The sequence below is a fragment of the Oncorhynchus mykiss genome, chromosome Y (genome assembly GCF_013265735.2).
Source record: "Oncorhynchus mykiss isolate Arlee chromosome Y, USDA_OmykA_1.1, whole genome shotgun sequence".
NCBI lineage: Eukaryota > Metazoa > Chordata > Actinopteri > Salmoniformes > Salmonidae > Oncorhynchus > Oncorhynchus mykiss.
This window is the reverse complement of record NC_048593.1, coordinates 43979436-43998985: the sequence shown is the minus strand read 5'-3', so window position 1 is coordinate 43998985 and position 19550 is coordinate 43979436. Positions and strand designations below refer to the sequence as shown.

At 46.1% G+C, this 19550-nt stretch overlaps 1 protein-coding gene across 6 annotated transcripts in view; it reads left to right on the top strand.

Moving 5' to 3' along the window:
• Nucleotides 1-19550, top strand: part of cadm2a (cell adhesion molecule 2a) — a 766219-nt gene that overhangs the window by 581862 nt on the left and 164807 nt on the right. For all 6 annotated transcript variants that reach the window (XM_036967529.1, XM_036967531.1, XM_036967528.1 and 3 more), the window contains one exon: nt 6647-6784. In XM_036967529.1, coding sequence (XP_036823424.1) covers nt 6647-6784 — 138 coding nt within the window. The remainder of the gene's footprint in view (nt 1-6646; nt 6785-19550) is intronic.

Below are 19550 nucleotides of genomic sequence, written 5' to 3'. Positions count from 1 at the left end.
AAATCTAATTTTATTTGTCACATACACATGGTTAGCAGATGCTACACTCGCATTAACATCTGCTAACCATGTGTATGTGACAAATAAAATTAGATTTTTGACAATACCACATAATGACATCACAATACCCCATAATGACATCACAATACCACATAATTTTTATTTTTTTATTTTTTTTATTTTACCTTTATTTAACTAGGCAAGTCAGTTAAGAACAAATTCTTATTTTCAATGACGGCCTAGGAACAGTGGGTTAACTGCCTGTTCAGGGGCAGAACGACAGATTTGTACCTTGTCAGCTCGGGGGTTTGAACTTACAACTTTCCGGTTACTAGTCCAACACTCTAACCACTAGGCTACCCTGCCGCCCCATAATGACATCACAATACCCCATAATGACATCACAATACCCCATAATGACATCACAATACCACATAATGACATCACAATACCACATAATGACGAAGTAAACAAAGGTTTTTAGACATTTTTACAGATTAATTAAAAATAAAAATAAACAGAAATTCCTTATTTACATAAGTATTCAGACCGTTTGCTATGAGACTTGATATTGATCTCAGGTGCATCCTGTTTCCATTGATCATCCTTGAGATGTTTTTACAACTTGGAGTCCACCTGTGGTAAATTATATTGATTGAACATGATTTGGAAAGGCACACACCTGTCTATATAAAGTCCCACAGTTGACAGTGCATGTCAGAGCAAAAACCAAGCCATGAGGTCAAAGTAATTGTCCGTAGAGCTCAGAGACAGGATTGTGTCGAGGTATTGAAGGTCCCCAAGAACACAGTGGACTCCATCATTCTTAAATGGAAGAAGTTTGGAACAACCAACACTCTTCCTTGAGCTGGCCGCCAGGCAAAACTGAGCAATCGAGGAAGAAGGGCCTTGGTCAGGGAGGTGACCAAGAACCCGATGGTCACTCTGACAGAGCTCCAGAGTTACTCTGTGGAGATGGGAGAACCTTCCAGAAGGACAACCATCTCTGCAGCACTCAGGCCTTTATGGTAGAATGGCCAGACGGAAGCCTCTCCTCAGTAAAAGGCACATGACAGCCCACTTGGAGTTTGCCAAATGACACCTAAAGACTCTCAGACCATGAGAAACAAGATTCTCTGGTCTGATGAAACCAAGATTGAACTGTTTGGCCTGAATGCCAAGCGTCACATCTGGAGGAAACCTGGCACCATCGGCAGAACAGCTGCCTCCGGTAAGACAAAGGGTGGCGGTCTATGTCTCATATTAACAACAGCTGGTGCGCAATCTCTAATATTAAGGAAGTCTCAAGGTTTTGCATCGCCTGAGTTAGAGTACCTCATGATAAGCTGTAGACCACACTATTTACCAAGAGAGTTTCCTCTCTATTTGTCTTGGCTGTCTATTTACCACCACAAACCGATGCTGGCACTAAGACCAGACTCAATGAACTGTATAGGGTCATAAGCAAATAAGAAATGCTCACCCAGAGGCGGCGCTCCTAGTGGCTGGAGACTTTAATGCAAGAAAACTTAAATCCGTTTTGCCTCATATCAACCAGAAGAAAAACAACTCTAGACCACCATTATTCCACACACAGAGAGGCATACAAAACAATCCCTCGCTCTCCATTCGGCAAAGAGAAGCATCGTGACCACAGGGACCGTACTTACATAACTCAACCAGAAGCCATGGATTACAGGCAACATCCGCACTGAGCTAAAGGCTAGAGCTGCTGCTTTCAAGGAGCGGGACACTAATCTGGAGGCTTATAAGAAATTCCGCTATGCCCTCCGATGAACAATCAAACAGTCAAAACATCAATACAGGACTAAGATTGAATCTTGCAAACTATTACGGATTACAAAGAGAAACCTAGCCGCGAGCTGTCCAGTGACGCGAGGCAACCAGACGAGCTAAATGCCTTCAATGCTAGCTTCAAGACAAGCAACACTGAACCATGCATGAGTGCACCAGCTATTCCGGACGACTGTGTGATCACAGCTGCAACACTGCCTGTTATGGCAACTGCCTATACCAGGCGGTGCCAGAGGAAGGCCTTAAAAATTGTCAGAGACTCCAGCCACCCTTGTCATAGACTATTCTCTCTGCTACTGCACGGCAGCCGGTACCGGAGCACCAAGTCTAGGTCCAAGAGGCTTCTAAACAGCTTCTACCCCCAAGCCATAAGACTGATGAACATCTAATCAAATGGCCACCGGACTATTTTCATTGACCCCCCCCCCCCCCCTTCCCATTTGGTTTTACACTGCTGCTACTTGCTGTTTATTATCTATGAATAGTTACTTTACCCCTACCTACATATACATATTATCTCAATGACCTCGACTGACCTGTACACATTGACTCAGTAATGTATATATATGTATATAGCCTCCACATTGACTCTGTGTCGGTACCCCCTGTATATAGCCTCCACATTGACTCTGTACCGGTACCTCCTGTATATAGCCTCCACATTGACTCTGTGTCGGTACCCCCTGTATATAGCCTCCACATTGACTCTGTACCGGTACCCTCTGTATATAGCCTCCACATTGACTCTGTGCCGGTACCCCCTGTATATAGCATCCACATTGACTCTGTACCATAACACCCTGTATATAGCCTCCACATTGACTCTGTGTCGGTACCCCCTGTATATAGCCTCCACATTGACTCTGTACCGGTACCCTCTGTATATAGCCTCCACATTGACTCTGTGCCGGTACCCCCTGTATATAGCATCCACATTGACTCTGTACCATAACACCCTGTATATAGCCTCCACATTGACTCTGTACCGGTACCCCCTGTATATAGCATCCACATTGACTCTGTACCGTAACACCCTGTATATAGCCTCCACATTGACTCTGTACCGGTACCCCCTGTATATAGCCCCCACATTGACTATGCACCGGTACCCCCTGTATATAGCCTCCACATTGACTCTGTGCCAGTACCCCCTGTATATAGCCTCCACATTGACTCTGTACCGGTACCCCCTGTACGTAGCCTCCACATTGACTCTGTACCGGTACCCCCTGTATATAGCCTCCACATTGACTCTGTACCGTAACACCCTGTATATAGATTCCACATTGACTCTGTACCAGTACCCCCTGTATATAGCCTCCACATTGACTCTGTACCGGTACCCCCTGTATATATCCTCCACATTGACTCTGTACCAGTATCCCCTGTTTATAGCCTCCACATTGACTCTGTACCGTAACACCATGTATATAGCCTCCACATTGACTCTGTACCGGTACCCCCCTGTATATAGCCTCCACATTGACTCTGTACCGTAACACCCCGTATATAGCCTCCACATTGACTCTGTACCGTAACACCCTGTATATAGCCCCCACATTGACTCTGCACCGGTAACCCCTGTATATAGCCTCCACATTGACTCTGTGCCAGTACCCCCTGTATATAGCCCCCACATTGACTCTGCACCGGTACCCCCTGTATATAGCCTCCACATTGACTCTGTGCCAGTACCCCCTGTATATAGCCTCCACATTGACTCTGTACCGGTACCCCCCTGTATATAGCCTCCACATTGAGTCTGTACCGTAACACCCCGTATATAGCCTCCACATTGACTCTGTAACGGTACCCCTGTATATAGCCCCCACATTGACTCTGCACCGGTACCCCCTGTATATAGCCTCCACATTGACTCTGTGCCAGTACCCCCTGTATATAGCCTCCACATTGACTCTGTACCGGTACCCCCTGTATGTAGCCTCCACATTGACTCTGTGCCAGTACCCCCTGTATATAGCCTCCACATTGACTCTGTACCGGTACCCCCCTGTATATAGCCTCCACATTGAGTCTGTACCGTAACACCCCGTATATAGCCTCCACATTGATTCTGTACCGGTACCCCCTGTATATAGCCTCCACATTGACTCTGTACCAGTACCCCCTGTATATAGCCTCCACATTGACTCTGTACGGGTACCCCCTGTATATAGCCTCCACATTGACTCTGCACCGGTACCCCCTGTATATAGCCTCCACATTGACTCTGCACCGGTACCCCCTGTATATAGCCTCCACATTGACTCTGTACCGGTACCCCCTGTATATAGCCTCCACATTGACTCTGTACCAGTACCCCCCTGTATATAGCCTCCACATTGACTCTGTACCGTAACACCCCGTATATAGCCTCCACATTGACTCTGTACCGTAACACCCTGTATATAGCCTCCACATTGACTCTGTACCGTAACACCCTGTATATAGCCTCCACATTGACTCTGTACCGTAACACCCTGTATATAGCCCCCACATTGACTCTGCACCGGTACCCCCTGTATATAGCCTCCACATTGACTCTGTACCGTAATACCCTGTATAAAGCCTCCACATTGACTCTGTACCGGTACACCCTGTATATAGCCTCCACATTGACTCTGTACCGTAACACCCTGTATATAGCCTCCACATTGACTCTGTACCGGTACACCCTGTATATAGCCTCCACATTGACTCTGTACTGGTACCCCCCGTATATAGCCTCCACATTGACTCTGTAACGGTACCCCCTGTATATAGCCCCCACATTGACTCTGCACCGGTACCCCCTGTATATAGCCTCCACATTGACTCTGTGCCAGTACCCCCTGTATATAGCCTCCACATTGACTCTGTACCGGTACCCCCTGTATGTAGCCTCCACATTGACTCTGTGCCAGTACCCCCTGTATATAGCCTCCACATTGACTCTGTACCGGTACCCCCCTGTATATAGCCTCCACATTGAGTCTGTACCGTAACACCCCGTATATAGCCTCCACATTGACTCTGTATCGGTACCCCCTGTATATAGCCTCCACATTGACTCTGTACCAGTACCCCCTGTATATAGCCTCCACATTGACTCTGTACGGGTACCCCCTGTATATAGCCTCCACATTGACTCTGCACCGGTACCCCCTGTATATAGCCTCCACATAGACTCTGTGCCAGTACCCCCTGTATATAGCCTCCACATTGACTCTGTACCGGTACCCCCTGTATATAGCCTCCACATTGACTCTGTACCAGTACCCCCCTGTATATAGCCTCCACATTGACTCTGTACCGTAACACCCCGTATATAGCCTCCACATTGACTGTGTACCGTAACACCCTGTATATAGCCTCCACATTGACTCTGTACCGTAACACCCTGTATATAGCCTCCACATTGACTCTGTACCGTAACACCCTGTATATAGCCCCCACATTGACTCTGCACCGGTACCCCCTGTATATAGCCTCCACATTGACTCTGTACCGTAATACCCTGTATAAAGCCTCCACATTGACTCTGTACCGGTACACCCTGTATATAGCCTCCACATTGACTCTGTACCGTAACACCCTGTATATAGCCTCCACATTGACTCTGTACCGGTACACCCTGTATATAGCCTCCACATTGACTCTGTACTGGTACCCCCTGTATGTAGCCTCCACATTGACTCTGTACTGGTACCCCCTGTATATAGCCTCCACATTGACTCTGTACTGGTACCCCCTGTATATAGCCTCCACATTGACTCTGTACCGGTACCACCTGTATATAGCCTCCACATTGACTCTGTACCGTAACACCATGTATATAGCCTCCACATTGACTCTGCACCGGTACCCCCTGTATATAGCCTCCACATTGACTCTGTACCGTAACACCATGTATATAAGTGTACATTTTATGTTTTATATATATATTTTTGCAAATATCTACTTACTGTTGAAAAATTCTGCATTGTTGGTTAAGGGTTTGTATGTAAGGATTTCACTGTAAGATACCTCACACCTGTTGTATTCAGGCACATGGGACAAATACAATGTGATTTGATCCAGGTTCCATCCCTACTCTTTCTCTCCTTTGCTGTTCAGATGATGACGCATGCACGCACACACACACGCACACACACACACACACACACTCTCCACCCTTGTATTGTCAGATGATGGTGATTGTTGTGTCTGTCATCTCATACATGACATGTTGCATCCTTAAAGATGCACCCATTTTGTTTTTTTATGTTATATAGATTTTTTTTTTCTCGATATTCCTTCGAGAAATGTTGTAATTTAACAGAGGACCTATTTATCTGCCTGTTCAGTCCAGGGTACCGTTGCATGGCCGTTGTGAATGTCAGACTCCACTCTGTGAAGCACATCGATCTGCAGGTTGAACATGGTGCAATTGTAGACTCCTAAATTGATAGGGCAGTTTGTTTAGGTGACTTTACAGTTAACTAGCTACGTTACATGCTGATATTGACTTTGGTATTATTGTGTGGAGCTAAGTTTGCTGGCTAGCTAGCTAGCTAGCCAGCCAGCCATCCAGTCCGTAGGGAGAGAATTGCATTGTGGGTTTTTGTAATCGACTTAAACTGCAACAGATTACCACAACGATTTTCAGATATTGCTACCAACCTTATTACGACAAAATGAAACATTTGCTAGTAAAAAAAATATGGTTATCTCTTAATTGGAGCTGTAAATTATAATAAATTATAATAATTAGTGATTTTGGGTGGATTTTTCCATTAACACACAACCTTACAGTCTATTTAGTGTGTTTTATTGTTTTAATAACATACGTAATTCTCCTCCTGTCCTGTAGGGGTGCCAGAGATGCCAGAGATAGACGGTCTGACAAAGCCTGCCCTGGAGGGAGATGAGATCACTCTGACCTGCATGACCCACGGCTCCAAGCCTGCTGCTGACCTCCGCTGGTTCAGGAACGAGAAGGAGATCAAAGGTCAGGACACTGTACTACTAGGTCAGGGGTTAGAGGTTAGAGGTCAGGGGTTAGAGTATGTATGACCCATTGTTAGAAGAAAATCCTATCTCCTCCTCAGAAGAGGAGGTGTAGCAGGGATCGGACCAAAAATCAGCGTGGTTATCTTGATACATGTTTAATCAAATATAAACATGAACAAATACAAAACAAGAAACCTAACAGCCTTTACTGGTGCAAAACAAACACAGAGACAGGAACAATCACCCACGAAACACTCAAAGAATATGGATGCCTAAATATGGTTCCCAATCAGAGACAACGATAAACACCTGCCTCTGATTGAGAACCACTCCCGACAGCCATACTAGATACCCCCACTAAGCCACAAACCCAATATCTACAAAAACACCAAGACAAAACACACCACATAAATAAACCCATGTCACACCCTGGCCTAACCAAAATAGTAAAGAAACACAGAATACTAAGACCAGGGCGTGACAGAACCAGCCCCCCAAGGTGCGGACTCCCGGCCGCACACCTAAACCCATAGGGGAGGGTCGGCGCGGGACGTGGACCCCACTCCAACAAAGTCTTAGTCCATTTGCCTCGCGTCCTTAGATAAGCGACCCTCGTCGCCGACCTTGGCCTAGTAACCCTCAACAAGGACCCCACTGGACTGAGGGGCAGCTCGGGACTGAGGGGCAGCTCGGGACTGAGGGGTAGCTCGGGAATGAGGGGTAGCTCGGGAATGAGGGGTAGCTCGGGACTGAGGGGTAGCTCGGGACTGAGGGGTAGCTCGGGACTGAGAGGAAGCCCAGTACTGAGAGGAAGCTCAGTACTGAGAGGAAGCCCAGTACTGAGAGGAAGCTCAGGCAGGAAGTTGGCTCCTGCAGATCCTGGCTGGCTGGTGGTTCTGGCAGATCCTGGCTGACTGGCGGTTCCGGCAGATCCTGGCTGACTGGCGGATCTGGAAGATTCTGGCTGACTGGCGGATCCTGGCTGACTGGCAGATCTGGAAGATCCTGGCTGACTGGTGGATCCTGGCTGACTGGCGGCCCTGGCGGATCCTGGCTGACTGGAAGCTCTGGAAGATCCTGGCTGACTGGCGGATCCTGGCAGACTGGCTGCTCCATGCTGACTGGCAGCTCTGGCTGCTCCATGCTGACTGGCGGCTCTGGCTGCTCCATGCTGACTGGCGGCTCTGGCTGCTCCATGCTGACTGGCGGCTCTGGCTGCTCCATGCTGACTGGCGGCTCTGGCTGCTCCATGCTGACTGGCGGCTCTGGCTGCTCCATGCTGACTGGCGGCTCTGGCTGCTCCATGCAGACTGGCGGCTCTGGCTGCTCCATGCAGACTGGCAGCACTGGCGGCTTCTTGCAGACTGGCAGCTCTGGTGGCTCCTTGCAGACTGGCAGCTCCTTGCAGACTGGCAGCTCCTTGCAGACTGGCAGCTCCTTGCAGACTGGCAGCTCTGGCTGCTCCTTGCAGACTAGCAGCTCTGGCTGCTCCTTGCAGACTGGCAGCGCTGAACAGGCGGGAGACTCCGGCAGCGCTGTAGAGGCGGAAGGCTCTGGCAGCGCTAAACAGGCGGGAGACTCCGGCAGCGCTGGAGAGGAGGAAGGCTCTGACTGCGCTGAACAGGCGGGAGACTCCGGCAGCGCTGTAGAGGCGGAAGGCTCTGGCTGCGCTAAACAGGCGGGAGACTCCGGCAGCGCTGGAGAGGAGGAAGGCTCTGGCAGCGCTAGATAGGCGGGAGACTCCGGCAGCGCTGGAGAGGAGGAAGGCTCTGGCAGCGCTGGACAGGCGAGGCGCACTGTAGGCCTGATGCGTGGTGCTGGCACTGGTGGTACTGGGCCGAGGACACGCACAGGAAGCCTGGTGCGGGGAGCTGCCACCGGTGGACTGATGCGTGGTGGTGGTACTGGATAGACCGGACCGTGCAGGCGCACTGGAGCTCTTGAGCGCCGAGCCTGCCCAACCTTACCTGGTTGAATACTCCCGGTCGCCCTGCCAGTGCGACGAGGTGGAATAGCCCGCACTGGGCTATACAGGCGAACCGGAGACACCGAGCGCAAGGCTGGTGCCATGTAAGCCGGCCCAAGGAGACGCACTGGAGACCAGATGCGTAGAGCCGGCTTCATGACACTTGGCTCGATGCTTACTCTAGCCCGGCCGATACGCGGAGCTGGTATGTACCGCACCGGGCTATGCACCCGCACTGGAGACACTGTGCGCACCACAGCATAACACGGTGCCTGCCCGGTCTCTCTAGCCCCCTGGTAAGCACAGGAAGTTTGCGCAGGTCTCCTACCTGGCGTAGCCATACTCCCTGTGAGCCCCCCCCCCTAGACATTTTTGGGGCTGACTCTCGGGCTTCCATCCGCGTCGCCGTGCTGCCTCCTCATACCAGCGCCTCTCCGCTTTCGCCGCCTCCAGTTCTTCTTTGGGGCGGCGATATTCTCCAGGCTGAGCCCAGGGTCCTTTACCGTCCAATATCTCCTCCCATGTCCAGAAATCCGGATTTCGCTGATCCTGTTGTCGCTGCCTGTCACCACGCCGCTTGGTCCTGTTGTGGTGGGGGATTCTGTTAGAAGAAAACCCTATCTATCTCTGAAGAGGAGGTGTAGCAGGGATCGGACCAAAACGCAGCGTGGTTATCTTGATACATCTTTAATGAAATATAAACATGAACAAATACAAAACAGCCATAGACTATACTAGATACCCCCACTAAGCCACAAACCAAATACCTAACAAAACCCCAAGACAAAACACACCACATAAAAAACCCATGTCACACCCTGGCCTGACCAAAATAATAAAGAAAACACAGAATACTAAGACCAGGGCGTGACACCCATGGCTTCAAGCCAGCTGCCGACCTCCACTGAGATGCAATTGAGATTCTCCCACAGACTTCGGCTATGTTCTACTGCTCTTCTTCATCCTCCTCCTCTTCCTTGTCCTTCTACACCTCCTCCTCTTTCTCCTCCTCCTCCCTCTCCTCCTCTCTCTCCTCCTCCTCTTTCTCCTCCTCCTCTTTCTCCTCCTCCTCTTCCTCCTCCTCCTCTCTCTCCTCCTCTCTCTCCTCCTCCTCTCTCCTCATCCTCTTTCTCCTCCTCCTCTCTCCTCATCCTCTTTCTCCTCCTCCTCTCTCTCCTTCTCTTTCTCCTCCTCTCTCTCCTCCTCCTCTCTCTCCTCATCCTCTCTCTCCTCATCCTCTCTCTCCTCCTCCTCTCGCTGCTCCTCCTCTTTCTCCTCCTCCTCTCGCTGCTCCTCCTCTTTCTCCTCCTCCTCTCTCTCCTCCTCCTCTTTCTCCTCCTCTCTCTCCTCCTCCTCTTTCTCCTCCTCGCTCTACTCTTCCTTTGTCCTCCTCATCTTTCTCCTCCTCCTCTCTCTCCTCCTCCTGTTTCTCCTCCTCCTCTTTCTCCTCCTCCTCTCTCTCCTCCTCCTCTTTCTCCTCCTCCTCTCTCTCCTCCCCCTCTCTCTCCTCCTCTTTCTCCTCCTCTCTCTCCTCCCCCTCTTTCTCCTCCTCCTCTTTATCTTCATCCTCTCTCTCCTCCTCTTTCTCCTCCTCCTCCTCCTCTTTCTCCTCCTCCTCGGTCTCCTCCTCCTCTTTCTCCTCCTCCTCTTTCTCCTCCTCCTCTCTCCTCCTCCTCTTTCTCCTCCTCTTTCTCCTCCTCCTCTTTCTCCTCCTCTCTCTCTTCCTCCTCTTTCTCCTCCTCTTCCTCCTCTTTCTCCTCCTCCTCTCTCTCCTCCTCCTTTCTCCTCCTCCTATTTCTCCTCCTCCTATTTCTCCTCCTCCTCTTTCTTCTCCTCCTCCTCTCTCTCCTTCTCTTTCTCCTCCTCTCTCTCCTCCTCCTCTTTCTCCTCCTCCTCTTTCTCCTCCTCCTCTTTCTCCTCCTCCTCTCTCTCCTCCTCCTCTTTCTCCTCCTCCTCTTTCTCCTCTTTCTCCTCCTCTCTCTCCTCCTCCTCTCTCTCCTCCTCCTCTTTCTCCTCCTCCTCTCTCTCCTCCCTCTTTCTCCTCCTCCTCTCTTAACTCCTCCTCTTTCTCCTCCTCCTCTTTCTCCTCCTCCTCCTCTTTCTCCTCCTCCTCTTTCTCCTCCTCCTCCTCCTCTCTCCTCCTCCTCTTTCTCCTCCTCCTCTCTACTCCTCCTCTCTCTACTCCTCCTCCTCTCTCTCCTCCTCCTCCTCTCACTCCTCCTCTTTCTCCTCCTCCTCTCTCTCCTCCTCCTCTTTCTCCTCCTCTCTCTCCTCCTCCTCTCTCTCCTCCTCCTCTTTCTCCTCCGCCTCCCCTTTCTCCTCCTCCTCTTTCTGCTCCTCCTCCTCTCTCCTCCTCCTCTTTCTCCTCCTCCTCTCTCTACTCCTCCTCCTCTCTCTCCTCCTCCTCCTCTCTCTCCTCCTCTTTCTCCTCCTGCTCTCTCTCCTCCTCCTCTCTCTCCTCCTCTCTCTTCCTCCTCTTTCTCCTCCTCCTCTCTCTGCTCCTCCTCTCTCTCCTCCTCCTCTTTCTCCTCCTCTTTCTCCTCCTCCTCCTCCCCCTGGTAAGCACAGGAAGTTTGCGCAGGTCTCCTACCTGGCGTAGCCATACTCCCTGTGAGCCCCCCCCCCTATACATTTTTGGGGCTGACTCTCGGGCTTCCATCCGCGTCGCCGTGCTGCCTCCTCATACCAGCGCCTCTCCGCTTTCACCGCCTCCAGTTCTTCTTTGGGGCGGCGATATTCTCCAGGCTGAGCCCAGGGTCCTTTACCGTCCAATATCTCCTCCCATGTCCAGAAATCCTCCCCCTCTCTCTCTCCTCTCTCTTCCTCCTCTTTCTCCTCCTCCTCTCTCTCCTCCTCCTCTCCCTCCTCCTCCTCTTTCTCCTCCTCTCCTCCTCCTCTTTCTCCTCCTCCTCCTTCTGGAGTTGTTCTCTGTGCACACGAGAGCAGCCAGGCCGTGTTTACCTTGGTTCTATCTTTATGGAATGTATGGAACACGGAGCACAGAACTTCTAAAAAATAAAGTGTGTACTAATTAGCACAGAGACAGCGTTCTCTTCTCTGTACCCTCTGCACCGTATGTGATTAGTACTTCTCCCATGGACAGCACTACTGGGGAAGGCTGTCTGTGTGTCATTAGTACTTCTCCCATGGACAGCACTACTGGGGAAGACTGTCTGTGTGTGATTAGTACTTCTCCCATGGACAGCACTACTGGGGAAGAATGTCTGTGTGTGAGTAGTACTTCTCCCATGGACAGCACTACTGGGGAAGACTGTCTGTGTGTCATTAGTACTTCTCCCATGGACAGCACTACTGGGGAAGACTGTCTGTGTGTGAGTAGTACTTCTCCCATGGGACAGCACTACTGGGGAAGACTGTCTGTGTGTGAGTAGTACTTCTCCCATGGGACAGCACTACTGGGGAAGGCTGTCTGTGTGTCATTTGTTTATTAGGATCCCCATTAGCTACTGCACATGCAGCAGCTACTCTTCCTGTGTTCCACATCAAATGTACTAATACATGACAGACTACAGAACAGTTATATTCTGCCCTTGGCTTCGCCTCAGACTAAGAACATTCCTGAGTCGGGAGTAATTCACAAGATAGTTCCCGGGTTCTCGTGCCTTATGGCTTAAATAGAGCAGACAAAGAAACAAATGGGAGGGAGGGAGGGAGGGAGGGAGGGAGGGAGGGAGGGAGCGAGCGAGAGAGAGAGAGAGAGAGAGAAACTGAAAAAGACTGCTCCAAATAAGACTCCATATTTATCCATTAGTGCATTCACACACAGACCAGGTTTACAAGGACATCTTCACTGTACCCAAACCAAAAACAGATTTAATACGCCACTCAGTTATCTATGGAGCCATGTCATTGTGAAATGCTCTGCCACCAGAGATTATTCAGGCAAAAAGCACGTTTAGCTTTAAAAAAAAAAACAGATAAAATATATTTCTTTATCACGGCTCATCTCCTCTTTTTTAAATATATAATTTAACTGTACTGCATATAAGAAAATAAATGTGTTTATATGAATAGTGTATAAATATTATTTTTTGTTGTTTGTCTTTCCAATATATAACTCAATTTTTTTTTTTTTTCATGTAATATCTTATGTTGTTCTTGTTTTATAACTGTTCTGTAGGTGTTGTGTATTTGTAGGTTTTATGTGGACGATGTGCAGTAGCTAATGGGAACCCTAATAAACATAAACACACACACACCTGTTTCCTGGTACTGCTGTCCATAGGAGATGTTTTATGTATTGCTTTTTATAAAAAACATATTTTCATTAAAATAAAAAATGTCGATGAGTACCAAATATTTCCAGCAGATATAGTCCAGGGAAAAGCCAGTTGTTAGTTCTGAGGTTCTGAAGTTGCATGTTTTCTATTGGGGTGTTTTGACCAGGGAGATCATTCTATTGGGATGTTTTGACCAGGGAGATCATTCTATTGGGATGTTTTGATCCTGGAGTTCATTATATTGGGGTGTTTTGACCAGGGAGTTCATTCTATTGGGGTGTTTTGAGGTGGGAGTTCATTCTATTGGGGTGTTTTGATCCTGGAGTTCATTCTATTGGGATGTTTTGACTCGGGAGTTCATTCTATTGGGATGTTTTGACCAGGAAGTTCATTCTATTGGGATGTTTTGACCAGGGAGTTCATTCTATTGGGATGTTTTGACCAGGAAGTTCATTCTATTGGGATGTTTTGAGGTGGGAGTTCATTCTATTGGGGTGTTTTGATCCTGGAGTTCATTCTATTGGGATGTTTTGACTCGGGAGTTCATTCTATTGGGATGTTTTGACCAGGAAGTTAATTCTATTGGGATGTTTTGACCAGGGAGTTCATTCTATTGGGATGTTTTGACCAGGAAGTTCATTCTATTGGGATGTTTTGACCAGGAAGTTCATTCTATTGGGATGTTTTGACCAGGGAGTTCTTTCTATTGGGATGTTTTGACCAGGAAGTTCATTCTATTGGGATGTTTTGACCAGGAAGTTCATTCTATTGGGATGTTTTGACCAGGGAGTTAATTCTATTGGGATGTTTTGACCAGGAAGTTCATTCTATTGGGATGTTTTGACCAGGGAGTTAATTCTATTCATTCTACAGTACTTGCTATGTTAAACAAAACATTGGCAGGTGGGGTGGCAGGTAACCATGGTAACCGGTTAAGATCATTGGGCCAGTGACTGAAAGGTACCAAACTAAATGCTGGGTGAATATTAACCCCCGCTGTACCAAACTAAATGCTGGGCTTATATTAACCCCCGCTGTACCAAACTAAATGCTGGGCTTATATTAACCCCCGCTGTACATAACTAAATGCTTATATTAACCCCCGATGTACCAAACTAAATGCTGGGCTTATATTAACCCCCACTGTACCAAACTAAATGCTTATATTAACCCCCGCTGTACCAAACTAAATGCTTATATTAACCCCCGCTGTACCAAACTAAATCCTAGGTTTATATTAACCCCCGCTGTACCAAACTAAATGCTAGGCTTATATTAACCCCCGCTGTACCAAACTAAATGCTTATATTAACCCCCGCTGTACCAAACTAAATGCTAGGCTTATATTAACCCCCGCTGTAACAAACTAAATGCTAGGCTTATATTAACCCCCGCTGTACCAAACTAAATGCTAGGCTTATATTAACCCCCGCTGTACCAAACTAAATGCTTATATTAACCCCCGCTGTACCAAACTAAATGCTAGGCTTATATTAACCCCCGCTGTAACAAACTAAATGCTAGGCTTATATTAACCCCCGCTGTACCAAACTAAATGCTAGGCTTATATTAACCCCCGCTGTACCAAACTAAATGCTGGGCTTATATTAACCCCCACTGTACCAAACTAAATGCTAGGTTTATATTAACCCCCGCTGTACCAAACTAAATGCTAGGTTTATATTAACCCCCGCTGTACCAAACTAAACGCTAGGCTTATATTAACCCCCGCTGTACCAACCTAAATGCTAGGTTTATATTAACCCCCGCTGTACCAAACTAAATGCTAGGCTTATATTAACCCCCGCTGTACCAAACTAAATGCTAGGCTTATATTAACCCCCGCTGTACCAAACTAAATGCTAGGCTTATATTAACCCCCGCTGTACCAAACTAAATGCTGGGCTTATATTAACCCCCGCTGTACCAAACTAAATGCTTATATTAACCCCCGCTGTACCAAACTAAATGCTAGGCTTATATTAACCCCCGCTGTACCAACCTAAATGCTAGGTTTATATTAACCCCCGCTGTACCAAACTAAATGCTAGGCTTATATTAACCCCCGCTGTACCAAACTAAATGCTTATATTAACCCCCGCTGTACCAAACTAAATGCTGGGTTTATATTAACCCCCGCTGTACCAAACTAAATGCTGGGTTTATATTAACCCCCGCTGTACCAAACTAAATGCTTATATTAACCCCCGCTGTACCAAACTAAATGCTAGGCTAATATTAACCCCCGCTGTACCAAACTAAATGCTGGGCTTATATTAACCCCCGCTGTACCAAACTAAATGCTAGGTTTATATTAACCCCTGCTGTACCAAACTAAATGCTTATATTAACCCCCGCAGTACCAAACTAAATGCTTATATTAACCCCCGCTGTACCAAACTAAATGCTGGGTTTATATTAACCCCCGCTGTACCAAACTAAATGCTGGGTTTATATTAACCCCCACTGTACCAAACTAAATGCTAGATTTATATTAACCCCCGCTGTACCAAACTAAATGCTGGACTTATATTAACCCCCGCTGTACCAAACTAAATGCTGGACTTATATTAACCCCCGCTGTACCAAACTAAATGCTTATATTAACCCCCGCTGTACCAAACTAAATGCTGGACTTATATTAACCCCCGCTGTACCAAACTAAATGCTTATATTAACCCCCGCTGTACCAAACTAAATGCTGGACTTATATTAACCCCCGCTGTACCAAACTAAATGCTGTGTTTATATTAACCCCCGCTGTACCAAACTAAATGCTGTGTTTATATTAACCCCCGCTGTACCAAACTAAATGCTGGGTTTATATTAACCCTCGCTGTACCAAACTAAATGCTTATATTAACCCCGCTGTACCAAACTAAATGCTTATATTAACCCCCGCTGTACCAAACTAAATGCTGGTTTTATATTAACCCCCGCTGTACCAAACTAAATGCTGGGCTTATATTAACCCCGCTGTACCAAACTAAATGCTTATATTAACCCCCGCTGTACCAAACTAAATGCTGTGTTTATATTAACCCCCGCTGTACCAAACTAAATGCTGGGTTTATATTAACCCTCGCTGTACCAAACTAAATGCTTATATTAACCCCGCTGTACCAAACTAAATGCTTATATTAACCCCTGCTGTACCAAACTAAATGCTGTGTTTATATTAACCCCCGCTGTACCAAACTAAATGCTAGGTTCATATTAACCCCCGCTGTACCAAACTAAATGCTAGGTTCATATTAACCCCCGCTGTACCAAACTAAATGCTTATATTAACCCCCACTGTACCAAACTAAATGCTAGGTTCATATTAACCCCCGCTGTACCAAACTAAATGCTTATATTAACCCCCACTGTACCAAACTAAATGCTTATATTAACCCCCGCTATACCAAACTAAATGCTAGGTTCATATTAACCCCCGCTGTACCAAACTAAATGCTTATATTAACCCCCACTGTACCAAACTAAATGCTTATATTAACCCCCGCTGTACCAAACTAAATGCTGGGTTTATATTAACCCCCGCTGTACCAAACTAAATGCTAGGTTCATATTAACCCCCGCTGTACCAAACTAAATGCTAGGTTCATATTAACCCCCGCTGTACCAAACTAAATGCTTATATTAACCCCCACTGTACCAAACTAAATGCTAGGTTCATATTAACCCCCGCTGTACCAAACTAAATGCTTATATTAACCCCCACTGTACCAAACTAAATGCTTATATTAACCCCCGCTATACCAAACTAAATGCTGGGTTCATATTAACCCCCGCTGTACCAAACTAAATGCTGGGTTTATATTAACCCCTGCTGTACCAAACTAAATGCTGGGTTTATATTAACCCCCACTGTACCAAACTAAATGCTGGGCTTATATTAACCCCCGCTGTACCAAACTAAATGCTGGGTTTATATTAACCCCCGCTGTACCAAACTAAATGCTAGGCTTATATTAACCCCCGCTGTACCAAACTAAATGCTGGGCTTATTTTAACCCCCGCTGTACCAAACTAAATGCTTATATTAACCCCCGCTGTACCAAACTAAATGCTAGGTTTATATTAACCCCCGCTGTACCAAACTAAATGCTTGGCAGGAAGCATAATAATGTTGAGATGCTTTTTTTCCAGGGGAAATTAAGTTTTTAAATTGCCTGTCTGGGCTGTGGGACAGTGGATGTGCATTGATAAATCTAATGGAACTTTTAACAGGGATTACCTTGTGCTATAACTCCCTGCTGTCAACCAATCAGCACCTAGGATCCAAACAAACCGTGGTATAATCTGGAATGCCCTTTCCTTCCTCTTTTCAGTAACCTTTGTCTTCTATTTTAGCACTAGCCTAGCATTAGCCCAAGCTGCTCAGTTCCTGTTCAGATAACACCTCTTCTCTGTCAAAATCCAGACGAGCTGACAGCTTAGAGGTGTGATCGATTTCAGCTTGAACAGTTTGAAACAGATTTCATTGTTCAGTTGGTCGTTTGATAAAGGGATTGTTGATGTTTAGACCAGGATTCACTAAAGTTCACAAGTCTCTCTCTCTCTCATATCCCTCTCTATCGCTCCCTCTCTCTCAATCTCTCTCTCTCTCTCTCTCTCTCTCTCTCTCTCTCTCTCTCTCTCTCTCTCTCTCTCTTATCCCTCTCTATCGCTCCCTCTCTCTCTCTGTCTCCTTCTCCCGTCTCAGGACCCAGATTCCCTCTCAGATAATCAGACTAATGATCTGACAGAGAAACAAAATTACTTTAATTAATTCTGAATTGGTAGCAGTTAACACCTCTGAAAGTCACCTACTGCTTTCCTAATAAATAACCATTATAGGATGCATCCTAAATGGCACCCTATTCCCTATATAGTGCACTACTTTAGACCAGAGCCCTATGGCACCCTATTCCCTATATAGTACACTACTTTAGACCAGAGCCCTATGGCACCCTATTCCCTATATAGTACACTACTTTAGACCAGAGTCCTATGGCACTCTTTAGGGAATAGGGTTCCCTAAACTAAACCATTGTAAACTATTATATAGTTTCTTTAGTAAATCTCCACAACTCTTAACACTAAAACTCAAAACAGATCATCAAAACGGCAGGTATTTCAAAACTCTAAGCACATTGACTATGTACAACACACACACGCACACACACACACACACACACACACACACACACACACACACACACACACACACACACACACACACACACACCACACACACACAGTCACTTTTGTACCAATTATTGTTCAATGTAGAAATACAAGTTTCACTTTGCAATACGTGTTCACATAATGTAACTTCCGTTCACAATGCAATGCCCACATTGCCCACAATGCAATGCCCACATTGCCCACAATGCAATGCCCACATTGCCCACAATGCAATGCACACATTGCCCACAATGCAATGCCCACATTGCCCACAATGCAATGCCCACATTGCCCACAATGCAATGCCCACATTGCCCACAATGCAATGCCCACATTGCCCACAATGCAATGCCCACATTGCCCACAATGCAATGCACACATTGCCCACAATGCAATGCCCACATTGCTTCGATATGATTGTCTTCTCAGTTGTATAGTAGTATTACTGTAGTAGTATAATAGTATTACTCAATCCGATTGCTCTTAGCTAATGATCACTTATTAAACATTTGGTAAACCTTGAGATTTTACATGTTAAAGTGGTTTGTCTTATACAGATGTTGACAACTGCGTAATGAACATATATGTCTGTAAAGAAGAAACATTAAAACATATATATTTCTTATATATTTATTTATTTATATACTATTATGATATATATTTCTTATATATTTATTTATTTATATACTATTATGATTTTTACTGTTTAATCAAATCATATTTGTTTACAGCAGAGGTTACAGAAGGTGCAGTGTAATGTGTTTATAGCTCCTACAAACCTGTATTTCAATACAACACAACACAATACCAATGCAATACCAATACAATACAATACAATACAATACAATACAATACCATACAATACCAACACAATACCATACAATACAATACCAATACCAATGCAATACAACACAATGCCAATACAATACCAACACAATACCAATACAATACATCACAATATCAATACAATACAATATCAATACAATACCAATACAATACAACACAATACAATATCAATAAAATGCAATACAATACAATACAATACAATACAATACCAATATGTAAATAATCCAGAAAGTACAAAACAAGAATGATATGCCCCTATACAGTAAACATGTATCCAAAAGGAAGTTGCTTGGATCTTTTTGATGGAGGGACGGCAATACAGTACTGTAATACTGTAAAATAGATCAGTACTGTAATACTGTAATATAGATCAGTACTGTAATACTGTAAAATAGATCAATACTGTAATACTGTAAAATAGATCAATACTGTAATACTGTAATATAGATCAGTACTGTAATACTGTAAAATAGATCAATACTGTAATACTGTAATATAGATCAGTACTGTAATACTGTAAAATAGATCAGTACTGTAAT